Source organism: Melozone crissalis, unplaced genomic scaffold (assembly GCF_028551555.1).
Source record: "Melozone crissalis strain CALT ecotype California unplaced genomic scaffold, PUWL_Pcris_2 ptg000041l_1, whole genome shotgun sequence".
NCBI lineage: Eukaryota > Metazoa > Chordata > Aves > Passeriformes > Passerellidae > Melozone > Melozone crissalis.
The window spans coordinates 5,861,440-5,881,205 of record NW_026535819.1 but is presented as its reverse complement, the minus strand read 5'-3'; the positions used below and the strand labels follow the sequence as shown (position 1 = coordinate 5,881,205).

Here is a 19,766-nt window from a genome sequence, read left to right as displayed (position 1 = left end):
CACCAGCACTGGAAGAGGAAGGCGCTTGGAGACTTGCTCCAAATTGGAAACATGCAAGGAGCAGCATTTCTTCTCCCCCAGCTGCCAGAGGAGGATGTTTTTCCAATCAGGACTTGGACTTTCGTTCACCCCATCTCTGCCCCGCACAACCCCATCCCCAAAGCAGGGAGGGGAGAGGACTAACGAGCTACTGATTGCCGGAGAGCAGAGAGCAGATCGCAGAGGCTCCACTCCGTCTGCCCAGTGTTCAGACTACCTGTTCAGGACTACGAGATTGTACAGTAGTCTGCACATTGGTTAGGCTGTGCTGGGATACACCACACACTGCCAGTGCTGCACGGGGACGGCAACACCTGCACGGCAGAGGGGATGCTTGGAGAGGGTGGGCTCTGGGGATGGCTGCATGCAGAGGTCACTCATCTCTCAGCCTGGGAGGGTCTAACTAATCCTCTGGAGCCATGCCTGATCATCACTTTTACCTGCCTGTTCACCAGCCTACTCACAACCCTCTTATTTCTGCTCTGTCTCTCTCATTCCATTCTTATTTCTTTCAGTTTCACGTGCTTGTCTCAGGGTAGCTCTGATCAGGGTGGCTTGTGTTTCACGTCCTAAGCTTTGCCATAAAATGCAGAAATAAACACACAGGCCTGCCAGAGTCACAACTGTGGTGTGCTTTGCTACCTGAGAAGGCAGCTTAAGGCACAGAAAGGTGACTGGAGGAAGGGGAGTTCATACTGTAAAGAATATTGGTCATAATACAAAGAAAAACCCAAGAGAGATTTAAAATTGGAGGTTTGGATGCTCTGGATATTGTGTTTGCTTTGATGTTTGTCTGCCAGAGAAAGAAGAGAAAATGAGTGAAAATATAAATGAGGACTGATAAAAACTGGTAAGATTATGACAAAACATACACTTGTGAAAAAAGATAAGTGCATGAATGGAAAGGCTCCACAGAGAATGTAAAGAAAATGAACATTTTCCAGAGAGCATCTGAGAGCAGCATGAAAGCAGGAGAGGAACCACTTCAGAGCAGACCTGCTCTTATGCTCTTTAAAACAAGCTGGATGCAAAAACTCGACTGCAGCCAACTCATCACAGCAAGTTTCTGATGACTGGGGCCATTTGAGTAAAGAAAAATGATTTCTACCACCTGATCTGGGCCTCAAGGACATGGACTGGGGAGTGGAAAGGGCCAGAGAGGAGGGAAGTGCATGTGTACAGTGGGGGGACAGTCTCTACTGATCCATGTGTTTATTTGTAAACTGGAACTGGGTAAGGGACACTGACAGGTACAGAATACACAGCTATTTAGTGCCTGTCACTTCCCCAGGACAGGAATATGTTTCAAGCAAAAGAGAAGGCATGAAGACAGAGAAGAAGCTCAACAGCATCAGGAATCAACATAATCTGTAAGGAATATGAAGCATCTGCATGCACCTAAAGTATCTAAGACTCTGCAGCCATCCCTCCTTGTACACACAGGTCTGAAATGCAGAGACATTGCATGCAACATGTGAACACCCCCAAGCCAATCAGGTCATTCTTCTAATGTAGCCACTCATTCACACAGGACCCAAATTTCTAGTACATGATTTACCTGAGTAAGGACAAAAGGTTCCATCTGTATTGCACACTCACACAAACTCCCAAGGAAGCAGCAGATATATCCATCCACCCAGCTGTGCAAACACTCCAGCATACAGTGGCACAGGCATTCCAGAAGGAACAGTTACCCTGCAGAGCAGGGTGTGAGCTTCCCTGGCAGGAACCACAGAGCACAGCGCTCATTCCATGCTGCCTGCAAGGTCCCTGTCACCAGCAGCTGTCTCCAAGCTCACAGACCATCTTTTCCAGCAGCCAGGAAAGCCCTGCAGAGTCACAGGCACTGTGTATTTCATAAGGAATCTGGGCAGGAGGAGGATTCAAATCAAATTCTTGTATCATGTCCACTGTGGTGCTTGCTGAGCAGCCAGTGTGCTCTGCTGCTGTGCTGCTGCTCCACTGGGATACTATGGCCTCCCTGAGCAAGGAAACCTCACTCTGAACTGCCAGCAGCCAGAGCAGGCTCCTCCCCACCTCTCCTTCCCACTGCTGGCCTGCAGCATGATCCCACAGGGTTCAGGACATGCAGGTACCTCAGGAGGGTCGCCAGGTCCTGGGAGGCCAAGCTTTCTGTGGGGCCACTCTCCATGGGGCCAGTGTTTGACTTATTGAAATGAGACAGGAAGAAAAACAGAGAGCCCAGGAGCGCACACACACATGCTCTTGGCAGCAAGGCAGAGTGGGGAGCCAACTTTCCACCCCCGCTTGGCCCACTCTTTCCTTCCCCTCCCATTCCCCAGCACACTCCTTCAGGCCCCTCCAGAGCATCCACAGCCATATATCCCTGCTAACATGTAATGCTGGGCCCTTTAAGACATTTTAAGCTTCAGTTCCTTTCTTCAGAGGCAGAGAAAAAAACAAGCCAGCGCTGCGGAAAGACTGGTATTTCACTAATGGGGTCCAGATGTCTTCATTCCACAGACACTGGGTCCTGCCTTGTGGGACAGGGCAGGGAGAGGCAGTGTCCCCAGCCCTGCTGGCCCCAGAGGTGCTGCCCCAGCCTTCACCCTCAGCCCAGCACACACCACCTCACCCTGCTCCTTCCCCCATCAGCACCCACAGCTCTGCTACCAGCGCTTCCATCCACAAAAGGCAGATTCAGCTTCCTCCTTGTTCCCTCTGGAAAGCAGCCAGAGCACAGGGGAACTAAGACAAGAGAGCCCACAAGACTGCAGGGTGGGGCAGACAGCCTCCCCCTTCCTTCCAGAGCTGAAACACAGAAAGACCATGGTGTACAACCATGGTAAAAACACGTGAGATTGTTTCAGGAGATGAAGAGGACATGAGTTCTCCTGAACTGGTGAAGGAGAGCTCTGTAACAGACATGGAAAAATCCCCTGTCTGACAGGGGACCATGCATTGAGAGCAGCTCTTGGGTGTTGAGTCAGCTCCATGCAGGGCGGAGGTTTGGGATGGGAATCCCCACGCTCAAGGCTCTCCCAGCTGCCCATCAAATGCACCAATTTTTAGCCTGATTCAATATTTGAGTCCAGGCAGACGTTGCTTCCTTTCTCCCTCACAACAGCCAGTGATCAAGGAGTTGAACTTGGGGAGGAAGCAAATAAAACACACACTTCCCTTTCCCCCCTGCTCCCACTCAGTTGAAAACAAAGGCTCCTTTCTCAGAGGCAGCTCAGACCTCATTGGTGCTGGTTCTCTGTGTTTAAGGGACAGGGGCTGGCAGGGAACTGTTTTCATTAGGCAGCTCTGCAGAAGGGAAACGGTGCAGACCTCCAGTTGCTATCAACCCCCAAGGCTGCCCTCCCTCAGGAGGGGAGGGAGGTCCAATCCCCATCCCAGGCAACTGGAATCTATCAACAGTTTATACATCCCCACTGCAGACCGCCCTCCCTCCCACTCCCTGGGGGAAGAGCAGGGAATTCTGATCATCTCTGTAATACAGATGTAGCAGCTGGCTTTGATTAAACTACTTGATGTTTATAACCACTCGACCTGCATATGAAGCCCAGAGGAGAGGGAAGCCTCCCCAAGCAACTCTGAGCACAAAGGGCAGGGGTCCTACAGCAGAGACACACTGATTTAGAGAAAGCCATTTCAATGCCTGGTTCTTTAATTAGGAAATTGCTGCCTGCTCATCCATAGCAGCACAGCAGTCATCTCCATACAGAAAGCAATATTTAGAGGCTGATTCATCACTGTATTTGTCATAATTTCTACCTGCTGAGAAGAAAACAGGCCCACTGATAGCAACTAGACAAGAATCCAGTCCTGGCTGCAGCTCCCAGACACAATAGTGAGTGCCTCAGAACACCTGAGGGACACAAACCACAATAAAAGGCAGAGAAGTTTCTTCATTTGCAATCAGAAGCCCTAATCAACTCAGAGCTTACAACTACTTCATACCAGACATTTTTCATCTCCCAGCACATTGAAGGGACTAAACCTTTCAATCACATCCTTACCAGAACCATCCAGCTATTCTTTCTATTTTCAAAGTAATCAAAAGGGACAATTATCTACCTTTGTCTTGCATTGGAAACAAGATGCTGTTGACAGTGATTTCAGCTGGAACGATTCTGTCTGCTTATAACAATTCCCACTGAAGCAGAAACACATCACAGCATGTTGCCAGAATTGCTAGTATTCAAGATTATCAAGCAACTCTACAGAGCAGGTCCATGTTCCTATCAGTGGTATTCCACACATCACTGTAGTTCTGATCAGCAGAACTCTGACCGTTTACAACTCAAACAATTTTAAATACAACCTTTTAAATATATTATTTTTATATTGGCATGCTCAATATTGAATCAGTAAAAAGACATTCCTATTTTGCATGTTAAGAGCTGGACCTGGGGGAGATTAAATAATTTACTAGAAGTCAGAAGGAGCCAGCACCTGAGTTAGAGCTTCAGATCCACAGCTCCTGTTGCTTTGCTCTTAGAGAGCTTTTTTCTTGGAACCAGGAGATGCATGAAATCACTGCCACGTGCCTTCAGAAAACTCACTGCTGCCCCACAAATGCCTGGAAGTCCAAATCTTGGAACTAACCCATCACACCCTTGATGATCACAGCTGCCACAGCAAAATGAATAAAGGTCAAATTCATTCCAAATGCCTGTCAACTTCCCACTAAGCCAGAACTTCAAGCATAAATATTACTCCTTGTGCGTCAAACAAGCCACATTCACATCAATTCTGAAATGCTCAGCAGAACTGAGGCCATGGGGAGCCTGGCCCAAGGATAGTTTCAGCTTGTCACAAGCTGCAGACAGCACTGAGAAGTTTCATCTGTAATACCCAGTGACCTGTAGTCCTGATCAGATGCCTGAGACTCAAGCAGCAGAGCTGAGCTACTCACCTCATCATCCTTGTACCAGGAGAGGTTCTCTGCAGTCAGGACAAACCAATACTCCTTGGAGCCACCCTTCATGATCCCAATGTTGTTGATGGTGAGCCAGCCTTTCCGGATCACCTGAGGGGTGGAAGCAGTGAGCATTAACAGGGACAATCATTCCTGGCCTCAGCTGACAGAGGAGGGATCCAAGGGTATCCCTGCATGCAGAGCAGAATGGAAAGACAAGGAACATGGTGCTCTCTGCTGCTGCCAGAAGAGCCCTCCATTAACTGGCAGTGGAGGTCATTGCCCCAAAAGGGCCAGGAATAGCATAAAAAGGAGGCAGGAAGGAACCTGGCAGCGCTGTGCATTACACCCTCTACCAAAAGGAAAGAGATACAGAAAGAACTACATCAGGAGTGCCTTGGTCACTGGCACAACCTACAAGCACTAAATCACAGCAAAACACCCAGAAAAGGCCACACCTAGAGGAAACCAGGACACCAGCACACCTTTCTGCAAGTGTGGAGTGCTTCACTCAACTCAGAGTAGGGGGAACTAGCTCAGGACACAACCAAGCACCCCAGAAAGAATTTAGTTTAGTGAAAGAAGTCACTAAGGATAACAGAACAAAATGGTGCATCTGGAATTAGTACCCTGGACTTGAGCATACCCAGGTATTTGGGCAGTCATATTAATCTTGGGCAAGACAAGCTCCTAGAAGTTTAGTCTGTAAAGAAGCCAGGCATTACTCTCTAGGGGACTCCTATTCACCAAGTGCTAGTTCAGAACCCCACACGTGCCAAATGCAGGTATGCATCAGCTTAAAGACCTTAGCTTTTACTGTTACTGCACTATTCACACCCAGAAACATCTGCAGGCTTTATTTGTACTGTGCTGTATGAATAAGCTTGCTGAAAACTTCCTGGCATGGAAAAACCACGAGACTGCACTGTGTCTCTGCTGGCTGCATTGTGTGAGCAACCTACCCAGGTGGCCTACCTGGTTACCTGCCCTGGAGGTACAGGATCATTTAATTGGTAATTTACACTGTAAAGGCAAATGCAGGAGCCTCGGGTGCTGAGCTCCTGCCTTCTAAGCTCGAGCTAGTCCTACTCTCCGTGTGGACAGGAGGGGGCAGTGGAACAGAACTACACCATCCTTGGATTGCTGCTTTTTATCTCCACCCACTCGAAAGATGTACCCAGCTCTGAATTCCTCCTCACCACACTACCTTTCCACCTCGTTTCTGCTTCATCTGTGTCTAATGCCAGCTGCCCTCCTCTCCCCATTCGGCAGCAGAGAAAATAATGTGTTTATGCCCTGGTTTTGCCTTCCCAGATGCAACATTAATGTTCATTAGCACACCCTGCTGAGTGGCCTTCTACTCACCAGGATCTCATCCTGCAAAGGGGAACCATAGCAACAGCAGCAGAGCAGAGAGCAGGAGAGGAGCAAAGAGAGGAGAGATTATTACCAGGAAAGCTGGAGCAGGAGAAGAGAGGCTCAAAAATAAAATAAAATAAATTGGAGGCTGGTACCAAATCTTTTACCCCAGGTGTTAACACAAGCAACCCCCATCCCAAAATAAATCTGCTAATGGGAAAGCAAAAGCACTTTAGAGGTAGATCCAGAGTCTGCCCTTTGCACTCTTCTACCCTCAGCTCTACTGGAAGGGACTGCAGAGGATGGGATTCCCTACAGCTGCTCCAACATGGCTGGCTGGCCAGCCCAACCTGCTGAGGACACCTGCCTGCCAACAATCTGAAACACTCTGCAATGTCATGTCCAGGGAGAGGTGGCCAACATTCTGTTATGAAGATGGATGTCAGGAGTGAATGTCTTTTTAAAAGACTAAGCAAAAGCATTTGCTTCCATTCTCTATGAAGCTGCTTGTAAGGCTTTGTTTCCAGGATCTTCTAGCCAAGATAGCCTTGCCATGTTCCCAGCAAATCTGGGACAAAGTGTCATTATTCTCTTTTTAATTCTGTGTACACTCCTTACAGCTCCTGGAGGATTAAGGGAAGTCCTCCCCTCCACTGCCGTCTTCTCCCATGGTGTGTTCTGATACATACCCACTGCAACCAGGGCTGTCATCATCACCCTTTCTCCCTGTACAGAGATTTATACACTTCCAGTGAAGTTTTTCAGAAAAAGAGCCCATGAACTCTCTTGAAATCTCTTTTCAGAAAGTAGATACCACTCATGAGAAAGACAACTAGAAAGGACAATTCTGTAACAGTTCAGACCTGGTGTTCTGTACCTCTCACCTTGGCAGGAGAGTTGGCACAGTTAGTGAAGGGGCTGAACAAACAGGAATTCACAGAACATTAATTAATAGGGATTTCTACCAGAAAAGCAAGACCAGATCTTGATTATCAAGCTGCCATTGCCCTCCATTGCTGCCAGATGTTCAGTTCTTCCTGACTGCAGGTAGCCTAAATCACTATCCTCCAGTTATAAACAGTGTGATGAGTTAAAAACAAACAAAAAAGAGGCAACACAACAAAACAACTTGGAGCAGTGCTGCATCCAGCCCAGCACTTGTCCACCTGGTAGCTCCCAGGTAGCAAACACATCCTCCTTGCAGCAGTGAAGGAGATGGAACTTGGCCTACCTGGTTACCAGCTGCCTTCTTCTTGCTCATCTGGCTGCTCCTCTGCTGAGCACTGAAAACAACAGCAGAGACATTCAAAACTTCTAAGGCTCTTCTTGATCACCTGAATTCCTCTCCCTTTGGATAGCTGCTACAGTGAGTTGGGGCCCCCAGCACTGGCTTCCAAGCCTTAATAATCCAAACTTGTGTCATCTGCTCTTTCAGCCTGGACTACTCATCTTCTCACTCCCACATGAACCTCATTTGGGTCACTAACCCTCCATAGCTGCTGGGGTTTTTTGTTCTGACACAAATCCAATACTGTAACATCCCCTTCCAGGCATCTCTATTCTCATCCCAGCCTTGCAGTCCAGAGCCACTGAAAAAACAAGCAAGACTGAGAGCTGCACCATTCTTGGGACAACAGCATCTGCACCAGGGCCTCTGCACCCCCTTGACTGGAGTAGCTACAGGACAGAGCCACAGGAAACACTCATGGAGGAGAGAAGGCAAGAGGAGGTGGGTGCTTACTTGGCAAAGCCAATGAAATCCTCGTGGTTTGTGTTCATGTAAGCCAGCTCAATGTCTATTAGAAGCATGACCTGCCAAAGAGAGGCACAGACAGGAGGTGAGTGACTGACACTGCTAACACAGAGCCCTGCACATTGTTCATCCAATCCCCTCTGCAGCCACACACCCCTTGGCTCAGGCCCAACTTAGATATCATCAAGAGGTGTCCCCCAGCCAGTTCCCCCTGACACACACTCCTGATCCCCACCTGGTCCTTGGTCCTGCCCTCTCTCTCCCTGATGTGGGTGGTGACAATCCTCTCCATCTCCTCCCGCAGGTGAGGGTACTGGCTGAGCTGCAGGAGAGAGGAAACACGTGCACATGGGAAAGGGAGGTAAAAAGGGGGCTGCAGCCCCCCACATGTACACATGCACACATACACCTTGCTACCAGATATTCTCAAGGGAAGTTCTAGAAAGCTGGACTTGCAGACAGATTTTTCCAAGTTCCTGGAGGTCTGTTGCAGGCAAAGTTAATTTCTGCTTGCTCTGGGCTTTAGAGAAAAGCCCTTTTCAGTGTTGCAGCAACCTTTCTGTCTCACCAGAGACCAGCTCCAAATTCACTCCATTCTTCCTGTCATGAGGCTTTTGGCAAATCCTAGATATAAGTGCACTGCTTCTTGCTGGTGGGTTTTTCCCATTTAAATGAGTTGTTTCCCTAGATGTTCAGCATCTCACTGTAGCAGCTAAGCAGGTGAATGGCCTGTTCTTACAACTTGTTAAGCCCTCTAGGAAGTGAAGTGGATTTCAGTCCCTGTTTGCTGAGGGACTAAGCAAAAGCATCTGTCTCTCTTCGACATCTGCAAGCAGAGACACAGGATCTGAGCAGCTCAAGGCTTCAGGTCTCCAAGAAACACCGAGCTCTGGGCATCCAGCTGCTTGTACCTGGGCTGGGGCAGGATTACATAACTGAGATCTGTGCTGACATTGCATCTACAGCATGTTTTTTGCCACATTACTGAGGAGTGAATCCTTTCCTGCCCACAGTGAGAAGCAGGAGGACTCTGGTAGCTGTGATTTTCAAGGGAAGATTATCTACAGAGATAATACCTGAGTTACACTTCTAGAATCAGCACCTTTAAAGCCCTCTGGGTTTCACACAGCTCCTGCCCTCTTGCCTACAGTCATAAACCGCTAGTGATCCCTACAGCAACAACTGTTGCATCTTAGGTCAAGCCCAATACAGCCAAATGAAATTAAACTTCCAGATCCAGAATTCAGCCCTTTCTTCCCTACTTCACCTATCCCCTGTGAAACTATTTTCCCTGTTTTTTTAAAATATTATCTCTAATTTGACTATGATGTCAAACAGTATTTCATTTGCCCAAGACATGTACTGCATTTGTTTTGGTTCTCCAGTTTATGAAAGTTTCTTCTTAAACTGGCTTGCCAATTTTTTTTTTTTTTTTTACATAATTATAGCATGCTACAAAGAACAGTCTCAAAATGTGCAGCAACACTTCTGGAAGCCAGATCCCACACTAACCACCACCAATATTCCTAATATCTGCCAACAAAGTTTCAAACCCTTTGAGCTCCCTTGCAGTCAAACAAGTTGCAATAGCCTAGAACTATTGGAATTTGGACTAGATCTGACACTATTTTTAAATGTGTAGTTTGTTTTTGAAGGCCACAGAGGCAGGAAAAAAGTGGAATTTGTGTTCCCCAGTACCACTTCATCTTATAAGCAAAAACTGGGTGTTCTCCATGATCTTTTGGTTCAGGCAGCTGGTTGCTTCAGAGACAGACAGGGAAAGCTTCCTGTTTCCTTTGGGGGGTTGGCAAAGGATAGATGGGCAAGTTATGTCAAACAGAAAAAACAGGAAGTTGGAAAACCTTCAAGCAAGTCTCAGCTTCTTTGCTTCAAATTTAAAAAAAATAAAATCAACAAACAAACACAGTCTGACAAAAACCACATGAAACCTCCCCCCACCATCCCAGTCCCAACCAGTTCAAATGCACACAAAGTGCAAAACAAGTAGTGGTTTATTCAGAACCATGCTCATCCAGCAACATCCATGTGCAAAAATAAATTGGCAGCATTGGTCCCCATGCAGGAGCTTCTGACCCCAAGCATGCACAGGAGCAGCAAGGGTGGGCAAGGAAAAAGGATAAACAAGCCACAGGATGTCACACCACCAAGGAACATGCAACAGGGTGTAGAGGGGCAAGGAGTTATCACCAGCAGGACAAACAGCACCCAGAAATGCCATGACTCTGAAAGACAGGAGAGCAGGCGACCCTTCGAGGGGTAAATTCTGTCAGCCTGGGATCGTGTCCCAGCTCAGTGGGGTTTCCATCCTGCTTTAGCATCATTTTCCTGTTTAATCAAAATGCAAGCTTACAGCCCTCTTTGAAAACCAATTTGTCCCAATGCTCCTTAGTTCCCCTCTTTGCAGATTCTACGAGTCCTTGCCAGCACACCAGAGATCAACCTTCAGCTGAAGGGCTGCTGACTTGCAAGACTTTCCTGCACTTGTGAGACACTGCAGTGCAGTCTGGCACAGAAGGTTCCTGCTTTTGGAAAAACACTAGCTAGAACATTATCTTCCTAAATGTAAGGGAGCATGCTTATACCAGCTTTCTGCTGCTTTTGGAGCTACCCTCCAATAGGGAGAAGCTCAGAATCAAGCCAGGCACAGGACAGCTGTTAATAGCTGTCTTCTTCAGCCCTCAGCTTTCTCTAATAGTCAACTTTTCATACAGGAAAACTGTACTGTGAACACAGATGGGTTTGTCACCTTCTGTGTTGATAGTCTAAAAATATTCAATCTATACAGCTTTATCAATTGTACATACAATGATTTCTTCACCATCTGAGGTGAAATGAAATAATTGTGAGAGAACATAAACAATAACACACAACAGTTCAGGACAGCAACAAACCAAGGCTACAGGACTGTTAAGCTAATTCAAGAGGCGTTAGCCCAAGCAGCCTTTCTTTCCAGAAGCCTTGCAGGACTTCTAGTGAATTTAAAGGTTTTTGTCATCTTTTTAGATGCAGCATCAGTCCACATGGCAGGCTGGGTATTACCTTACAATTAGCATCAGTCCTAAAGTAGCCTTTTCCAGATGCTTCCCCTAATAGCACATGCTCTTGTCCATGTCAAGCAGTTAGAGCTATAACATGCAAAATAAATATTGCAAATTAACTAATGTCCCTGTGCTGTTACTACCTTATGGCATCAGAACCCATCTCAGTCCAGCTGTAATCCTTAAGTGGCCTTTTCTTTCTTTCTACTCTTTCAGAGGGAGGTACAGGCAAGATTACCTTCTCACTACATGCAGACATTTGACTTACAACATTCCTAAAGTCTTCCTTTTTTTCTTCCAGTACTATTGCTATGTGTTTTCACTGAGGCAGTTATTTTACATCTAACATCTGCCTCCCTGGCCTCTCTGGCTTTAACCACATCATTAGTCTCCTACAGTGTCACTATCACCTTCCTTACAGGATTACTCAGGTTGCATCACCTTGGAATATCCTCACAGGGTCATCCATCACATCATGGATTAAAAATCCACAGAGCAAGTAGGTATCCAGCCACTCTAATGACATGGTCCAACAGAGAAACTAGAATCAACACCCCTAGGGTTTTTATCATCATCCTTCTCTCTCCCCACCCAGAGCAGACATCACCAGCTGGATACAGAACACAGTGAAAGCAATCACACCCATCAAAATAAAAATCCACATTAGAAATAGGCTGAGAAGGAGTTCTCTGCCTCAGATCAGAGCCCACAATATGGCAACAGCAGGACTCCTCAAGAAATAGACTGGGCAGAGCTTGAGGCATGTCAAAGATGAGTTCTTACAGAGGTGGAAATGAGCTCTGCATTTCTAAGCGGGCCAGACCTCATTAACTCATCTTCTGCCTTACTCTGAACTCGCATCAATTCCTATCTTCCTCTCCTTCCCAATTTAGGGCTCACCAAAATGCTGGTGAGCCTGGCTGTAACCCTGGAAGAAGGAAACCATAATTTCCAAGTCCTAAAATAGTCCATGGAACATTCCTTTCCAACTCAGTTTCCAGAACACGCTTCTGTTGTGCCAGATGATTCTGGCCCCTCGCTGGTAAATTAAACACCAATTGCCACATCTGCCTTTTTTTTAAAGGAGGCATGTGGTGCCCTCTCCTGGAAGGAACCAGCCCGGGAACCACGGCCACTCCTGCCCCAGCCTCCAAGAAGGATTTAACACCTTCCCTGTCACTCTCCACCTGCTGCTGCCCTCAGGCTCCACCTCCTGTGGTTCACAGCAAGCAAGGAAAAGCATCACACTACTTCCCCCTGAGCATAGTCCATGGAGTGAGAAATCAGCAGGAGAATGATGCAGAGGGTGTAATGCCTGGAAAAGCTCTTCTCAGAAATCTGAATGTCTCTTGCAGAACATCTTGCACCTCAAACTTTTAATCAGCTGCTGTTCTGTAGATGCCATGGTTCAATATGCATTGCAGACCACTCATGCTGTGGGGGTAGGAGGTCTTTTTTTGCCTTTTCATCTTTTTCTAGGGTACCTGGATTTAAGGGGGTCCTAAAAATAACAACTAAGAAGTTCCAAATTTGCAGGTAATGATACAGCAAATTGGTCTTACAAAGGGCTTGATCCACACTGAGCCAAATAGAGGAAAAGATTATGTCAGAGTAACCCACTGGGTCCCAGCTCACTGCTCAGCTAAAGAGTTGCACCCACTCCCCTTGGCCTGCCTTTAAACTGCTCCTGTATCTGCAGGTTGCTGCTCTCCTCTAGATGCATTGTTATATCCATTTTCTCTCTCTAGATTTGCTGGAGTTCCAGGTGTGTGTGTGTGTGTGGAGAAACAGCATGGAAGTGTGTGGGAAGGGGATGGGCATTGACCTTTCTTCGATTTTTTGTTTCTTTACCTTTTCGCTACACTTTCTGATGGTGGATGTGAGCTCACTCACTACCATATCCACACACTTCAGACTTGGCTCCTTCAACTTCTGCACCTGCTTTTTCACTATGGCTTCAAAAGCGAGGTCAGGCGTGAAGAGACCCGTTCTGCATGGCAGGGGAAGGGTGGGAGGAAGCAACGAGGAAGAAGAAAGCAAAGCAGAGAAAGAGCAGGAAGGAGGAAGAAAGAAGGAAGGAAGAGGGAGAAGAGAGAAAACACAAGGCAAAATGAGAAGTGAGATTTTGGTTCATTCCATTAGTTTACTGAACCAGGTGAGCATTGCTATGGGGCCTGTGCACTGCCAAGTATCAGGAGAGTCTACAGGCAAATGGAAGTGTCCAAGGGGGAATGAGGTAGGAGCAGCTGGGCCAGTGAAATGGTGAGCTGTCAGGAGCAAGATGAATGGATGGAGCCCCCAGGGATCAAGTGATCACCTCCTGAAGGAAAGCTTCTTTGGATTTCAAGACACAACTTCTTGTCAGTGAGCCACTGTCCCTTTTCCTAGAGGTTCACCATTTATCATTTCTTTTTATCTCATTTCCCTTTCCTTCCCACCATAGTTATCTCCCCTTCCAAGTTTTCCTTATTCCAGCTGCAGGAAGCCTGAACAGGAGCCAGGCTAAGACCTCAGAGGTCTGTCACTTGCACCTTGTTTTGGCAGAACTGAACTGATGTCTCTCAGTTTCAGGGATTTGAGCAAACCACTCCACCTTACAGAACATTATTTCATCTCACCCATCTTCCCTGCAGCATCAGCTTCCTCAGTAAGAATAGATGTACCCAGTATTTAGGAAAATGCAAAAGTGCTACAGGACATCCACAGCTATACAAAGCATCCATTATACCTGCAGCATCAGACCCACCACAGGCCTGCTGTGATTTCTAAGGAACTATCAATTTCCACTGATATTTTGTGGTCTGTGTTCTCAATGGCTCCACTCAAAAAGAACAGAAAGTTCACAGAAACTGAAGTTACTAAAATATAGCCAAGATCAATCCAATTCAAGACTACTGCACCAAAAAAGTTCTTCAGCATTTCTCTTAATACTTCAGAGCTTCTACTGGCTGCTCTTTGTTACACAGCCTGAGTTACTTGTCTTACCATGGGCCATTATTTTGCCAGTGCTTTCAGGGAATAACATCCCCTTGCCATAGGAATGGGATATTGCTTTTCTAAAGCTGCAGTTTATAACCACACCTGGGGTGCCTGCAGCTACCAACAAATCCTGGGATGGCTATAAATAACCACCCCTTCATGGAAATCAGGTATTTACTCCTTCACCTCATCTTTCACATCTCTGTGGATAACACCTGCAAGTCCCCAAGCAACACCAGAATTAAAACACTCTTCAACACGTATTGGGGATGTACAACCACTCTGCCTTTTAAGCAGCAAAGAGTTGGAATAAGTTAGAGGATTTGGATTCACCTAAGGGTCTTTCTACAGGTGCCACCAATGCCTCTTTTGAGCAAAGCATTTCCAGAGTTCAGTTCACATCCTCTGACCCAGCAGAGGTTTCCTACTAATCCAGTTGCCCAGCTAAGCTCAAGTTATGCTGTTTACCTCACCACACTTCAGGGGAAGTCTGATTTTTTTTTTTAGTTAGTCCCTTGTAATACCTGAGTATCACCTGAATGACAGTATTTTGTTTCTTCATAAACAAAACTGTAACCATGGCTACTAGAGCACACACAGAGCAACCAGAACTGAAGTCAGCCATGAACACCTTAGCAGTAGGATCCAAGCTGAAATGGAATCCTTTATTCCTGAATCTGTGATATTTCCCCTCCATCCATCTGGTCTCTTCTCCTCCCATATTTCCCACCCTGTTGTACCCACCACCTGATCACTTGAGGAACTGCTGCCTTCAAAACAGAGGATTTATTCTAAAATTATCAGTAAAAAGAGGAATGAAAAAGAAACAATGAAATAAGAAATTGGAAGTGAAGAAAAAAAGGATGCAATGAGAAAGAATCAATGGGCAGTTTTGAATAGCAACTGATGGATGGAGAACAAATCAAAAGAAGCTTCAGAGGGCATGAAAAAGGAGGGCCCTTCTGATCCAGTTAGCAGGTGACTCTGGATACTTGGCAGCCCGAGGGCCTGTGCTTACCTGTCAACAGGCTCTAATGGCAATTTTCTGGGTGCTTCCCACAGTCACACACCCCAAGAGAGGACAGCAGGACAGAAAAAGGAAGCTCCTCCAGCACTCTAGAAACCTGAGCAACCTCTCACTGCATCCACTTTGCTCTCCCAGTCTGTCCTGGGGGGCAAAGCACGTGTCTGCACGCCTGAGCCCTTCTGCAGAGGCTCTTGGCCCTAAGGACCAGGCACTTGTGCAAGGATGGCAAGTGTCACCACTTGGGCACCTGTCCCCACCCTTGCTGAGAGGGGGGTCAGACTCTGTGGAAACCTCCTGCAGTGCCCATTTACCTGCACCTGAAAAGCCAGTGGGATTCCAGTCTCCAGTGCCCACCTAGTCCTAACTGAGGTGCCTTTCCACCAGCACCCAGCCCTGCCTGAAGCAGCAAGTCATGGCTGAGAAGAATGGCACAAGTCATCTTGCTTCCTTTCAACCCCAACCTCAAAAACAAAAGCTGCCACATCCAAAGGGCAGAATCAGACTCCCACCCTCAACCCCAAAAATACCAGTATGGATCCCAAAGGGCAAAGCCTGATGTCCTCTCTCTTGAGAGAGAGAACAGATGGAGCCCAGAGGCTGATGAACATTTCTAACTTGCTTCTTCTCAGCCATGTGCTGCTATTCCAGATCAGGATATGGACCAAACCAGCCAGAAACCAAGCCAAACACCACAGGAACGTTTGCTTGAGATAAACCCACAACTGTAAGTGCTGTAGCTCTAAATTTCAGCCCCATACATCCCCCAAGGGCAACTCTGGGATTAATCCTCTCACTTCTACAAGAACAGAGGGCACAAAATTTAAATCCCAGTCTCTGGCTTGGAAAATAAACTCAGATAATAAATTTCAAGAAAAATGTAGCCATAGAGAAATACCCCTGGTTTTCAAAGGAACCAGGAGTCATGCTACAGGACAAAGGGGTGGCCAGGACATCTCTAGAATGCCTCAGCTGTAAAAGATTCAGGCAGCAGGGCCATAGCACACATTCCACAGGGCTTCCTTTCTGTTTGGCTTGTTGGCTGGATCGCTCCAGGCTGGCTCTGCTCAGGTCTAGTCATGCTGAGGAGGTGGTGAAAACACCAAGTGTGGCTGCAGGCAAGTCCCTGCCCAGGTCACGATGCTGCGCCGCAGCCAGCGAGCAGGTGGAAGTGCCAACTCCATGCTGCCTCTGTTACCTTCTTGGTGCACTGTCTAACAGTATTGATTAACTCCGAAATGACCATGTCCACGCATTTCAGGCAAGGTTCTTTAATCTTCTTCACCTGCTTTTTCACAATGGTCTCAAAGGCCATGTCAGGTGTGAAGAGACCGGTTCTAAACACCCAGGGTGGGGACAAGACAAGGCAGGAAGGGGAGAAGGGGCAAGGAGAATGTCACAGAGTTACACACACATCTTGGAGCAGGCACCACCATCACCAAAACCCGGGACATTTGGGCTGGGAAGTGTCACATCCCCTGGAAAAGCCCTGACTGAAGTTCATTACAATTGAGGGATGCTTGGCACCTGCAAGGAAGGAGGTGCTGAGGGCAAAATCAATCTTAGCCGGACAGCCACAGCCAGGTCACCATTTCACCTTAGCCTAAGGGTGGCAAGGGTTGAACCCTCCACAGTGTATTTGACCTCAGAGCTGTGGAGAAGATGAGACCTGCTCTGGAAGATTTTCCTAAAGGCTAGGACACTGACATCTGATACTCTTTATCAAGTTCAGCTGGTAGCTGACCAAGAGAAAGGAATGAAAATAAATCTAGGTCAGTGTTTGTTCACATCCCTGTGTGCTCCAACAGGCACCTTCCCAAGAGCAGCACAATTCAGGGTCTCAGGGCTGCATTTTCTGACAACTCACCTTCACACTGAAGGGAATAGAGATCTATTTGCTAGCTATGTGGGGCCAGTGGGACCCTGGTGATGGGCACACCAGTGTTCCCTCAAATCTCTGGGGGAGGAGGGGCTCTGCACCAACACTTGTTTTGAACAACTAACTGCTGGTTAGTGTGAAAATTAATGTTTTAGTTTTAACTAAACAAAGGACTATATGTGGTTGCATCCCTCTTCCTACCCTTTCCTATGTAAAGGCCCAAGAAGGAGGGAGAAGATGTGAAGACACCCAGGCTTTTACCTTGTAGGCTTCTGTGACTCCCACATGGGAAAAGAAAGCAAACTCTCGAATGATTGTCCCTATTCCCAGATTCAAGCCAGAGCTTATCCCTCCCTTTGGCTGACCTACCGTACCTCTGAAGTCTTCAACTCCATTTGGAAGGTCTAGAAGTATTTACAAGGCTTTTCAGCCAGAGCTCTGCCTGTGTGTGATACGTGCCTGATACCGTGGATGTTCTTGATGGCGTAGCTGATCTCCCGCCGCAGCTCCTTCTCATCAAACTCCATCTGCACCAGGACACAATTCCATCAGAAATTTTCTGAAACTGATTTACACAGCAGCAGACTTTGAAGAGAAGAGGTCCCATGCCAGCAATACCATGTGACACACGAGATATCAGCCCAAGTGTTGGATACAGAGTCCAGCTACGAAACTGCTGTGGCCAAAGCAGGACACCCTGGACACACACAAACAGCCCACAGCCTCCATTTACAGATGCCTCAGCTGGTCTTAAGAAGGTTCTTTGAGGTAAAGCACTGGGACTGAAGTGTTAGATGGCTTTCTAAAGAAAATTGGTTTGCCTCACAACATTTAGCATGAGATCTTGGCAGCTGCTCTTTCAGTGAAGACCACAAATGTATAAAACATTTTGTGTGAATTGTAAATCTAACACAAGGAAGGATATTTATTTCACTAGAAAGGCCTCATCTTATTCAAATGTGAAAAAAGAAAGCCAATGTAAAAAATATTGAAGCAGAAAGATCTGCTCTTAAGTTTGTTCTAACTGACATTATAAAAAGACTTTCAGTACCCCTCCTGATCAGGTTAGTGTACTTCACCATCCAAGGAAATTGTATTTCAATAAAAATCCTCTTCCACTGTTAAGAGGTGAGTACAGTTTCTATACCATTCCCACCTCTAGGCCATTGATAGGGGCCAGACAGAAGTAATCCCAGGTATACCTACAATTATTTTTCCTGCTTCTTAGGTATCTATGAGTCCAACTTTAGATCTAGTCTGATGCTCAGGATCAAGAACTACGAGTTTTAGCATCATTCCTTCTACACGAAATTCAGTCATAGTAGCTTTGTGAGGGCATTCAGTCATTGATTTACTATGGGTTCTGTTAAAGTGATTTTTCACACTCAATTTGGCATCTAGGAATCAAGTCCAAAAAACACTGTCATTTAGCTCAGAGGAAGTTAAGTTCTGTCACAAAAACAGGGACAGAGGGGAAAATCAGCACTATGGGAAGATTCCAATAAAGGAGACAAACAAGTGAAAAAAGGTGATAAAAGAGAAAAGCATTAAACAAAGAAGATGAAGAGAAAGTCCACTGATGAAATATAGCAAGAGGAGTGAGTAAAGAGACAGACAGAAGTAGTAACACACAACAGGAAACAAAAAGTGTATGTCAGCAGCAAGGGGAAGCAGTACCTTCACCAGCTCAAAGGGGAAACGCTCGTGGAAGATGCGGTTGATCCGAGCTCCTCCCGACAGCTCATAGGTGTCAATTTGGTCTCCAGAGCCTTCAATGCGTTTCTCAAAGTCCACAGCAAACTGCTGCACCATCCTGGAAGAAAACCAAGAGCATGAAGTAGAACTCATTGCTGAGCAGGCCTTTCCAGGGAGGGACGCTGAGGCCACTCACTGAAGTAGAGCTTTGGTCTTGCGAGCAGGGTCATCGGGGCGAAAGTTCTTGTACTCCTCCACCTCCTTCTCAATGGACAGCAGCTGGCTCTGCAGCTTGTTCCGCAGCCCTGGCAGCGTGTCACGGATGTGGTTGGTCAGTTGCTGCATAAGAAGAAGGTTTAAGATGACAATAAACCTCTAGGTGGTTACTGGGAAGAGTTAGCTGCCTCCACTTTATTAAAAAGATCAAAGTTCCTCTCTGTGTTCAATTCCTCTGTGTGGTCGTAACAAAATGTCTATCCCAGGACAAATACCAGTTATGAGCTGAAGGTATTCCCCCTCCCCAGCTCCTGCCTATTGCCCCCCTCTACTCTTGACCTTCAGTTTACCTTCTAGTATGGTGCAAAACTCCATACAAACCAAACTGACTCAAATCCAAGAATAAACTTCACATTAAAGTATTAGCATTTGCTTTTTACACAACGGTAAAGGCTACTCTGCCTTCAGATTAGCACACCATTGACACCCAAAGGGGTGGTAAAGCCTGTTGTCAAACAAAAAAGGGTGAAAAGGCAAGGTGGGAGGAGCCAAAATCATTCATGAGGCTCTAATAAGAGGTTTCCACAAAGCACAGCTTTGTGGGAAACTCCAGTTTGAAGATGAATATTTGAATAAGGAGAAATAGGAAAGAGACTCTCTTCACTTCAGAGAGTATTTCAAGGGAGCAGAGAAGGAAGCAACAGTAAATTGCTGCTGTATGAAAAATAGATAGCCTCAATAGATGGGAAATAACTATCAGTAACACATAAATGCTCTGTAATAAGTACAGAGATCACTAGAATTTAGAAGGTATCTTTTAACTTAGCCAGAAAGACCTTGCATTTTGATAGTGGATTATACCACAAACCAGCTAC

At 46.5% G+C, this 19,766-nt stretch overlaps 1 protein-coding gene across 11 annotated transcripts in view; it reads right to left on the bottom strand.

Moving 5' to 3' along the window:
• The window catches only part of DNM1 (dynamin 1), a 65,069-nt gene that overhangs the window by 18,968 nt on the left and 26,335 nt on the right, over positions 1-19,766 (bottom strand). For 6 of the 11 annotated variants that reach the window (XM_054284423.1, XM_054284425.1, XM_054284426.1 and 3 more), the window contains exons 7-15: positions 18,872-19,014; positions 18,658-18,793; positions 17,440-17,507; positions 12,950-13,088; positions 8,275-8,361; positions 8,028-8,098; positions 7,518-7,569; positions 6,293-6,304; positions 4,925-5,038 (exon numbers count right to left, since the gene is read on the bottom strand). In XM_054284423.1, coding sequence (XP_054140398.1) covers positions 4,925-5,038; positions 6,293-6,304; positions 7,518-7,569; positions 8,028-8,098; positions 8,275-8,361; positions 12,950-13,088; positions 17,440-17,507; positions 18,658-18,793; positions 18,872-19,014 — 822 coding nt within the window. Of the gene's footprint in view, positions 1-4,924; positions 5,039-6,292; positions 6,305-7,517; positions 7,570-8,027; positions 8,099-8,274; positions 8,362-12,949; positions 13,089-16,299; positions 16,439-17,439; positions 17,508-18,657; positions 18,794-18,871; positions 19,015-19,766 lie in introns of all 11 variants that reach the window. The other 5 variants (XM_054284424.1, XM_054284418.1, XM_054284420.1 and 2 more) reach the window with 3 other exon arrangements.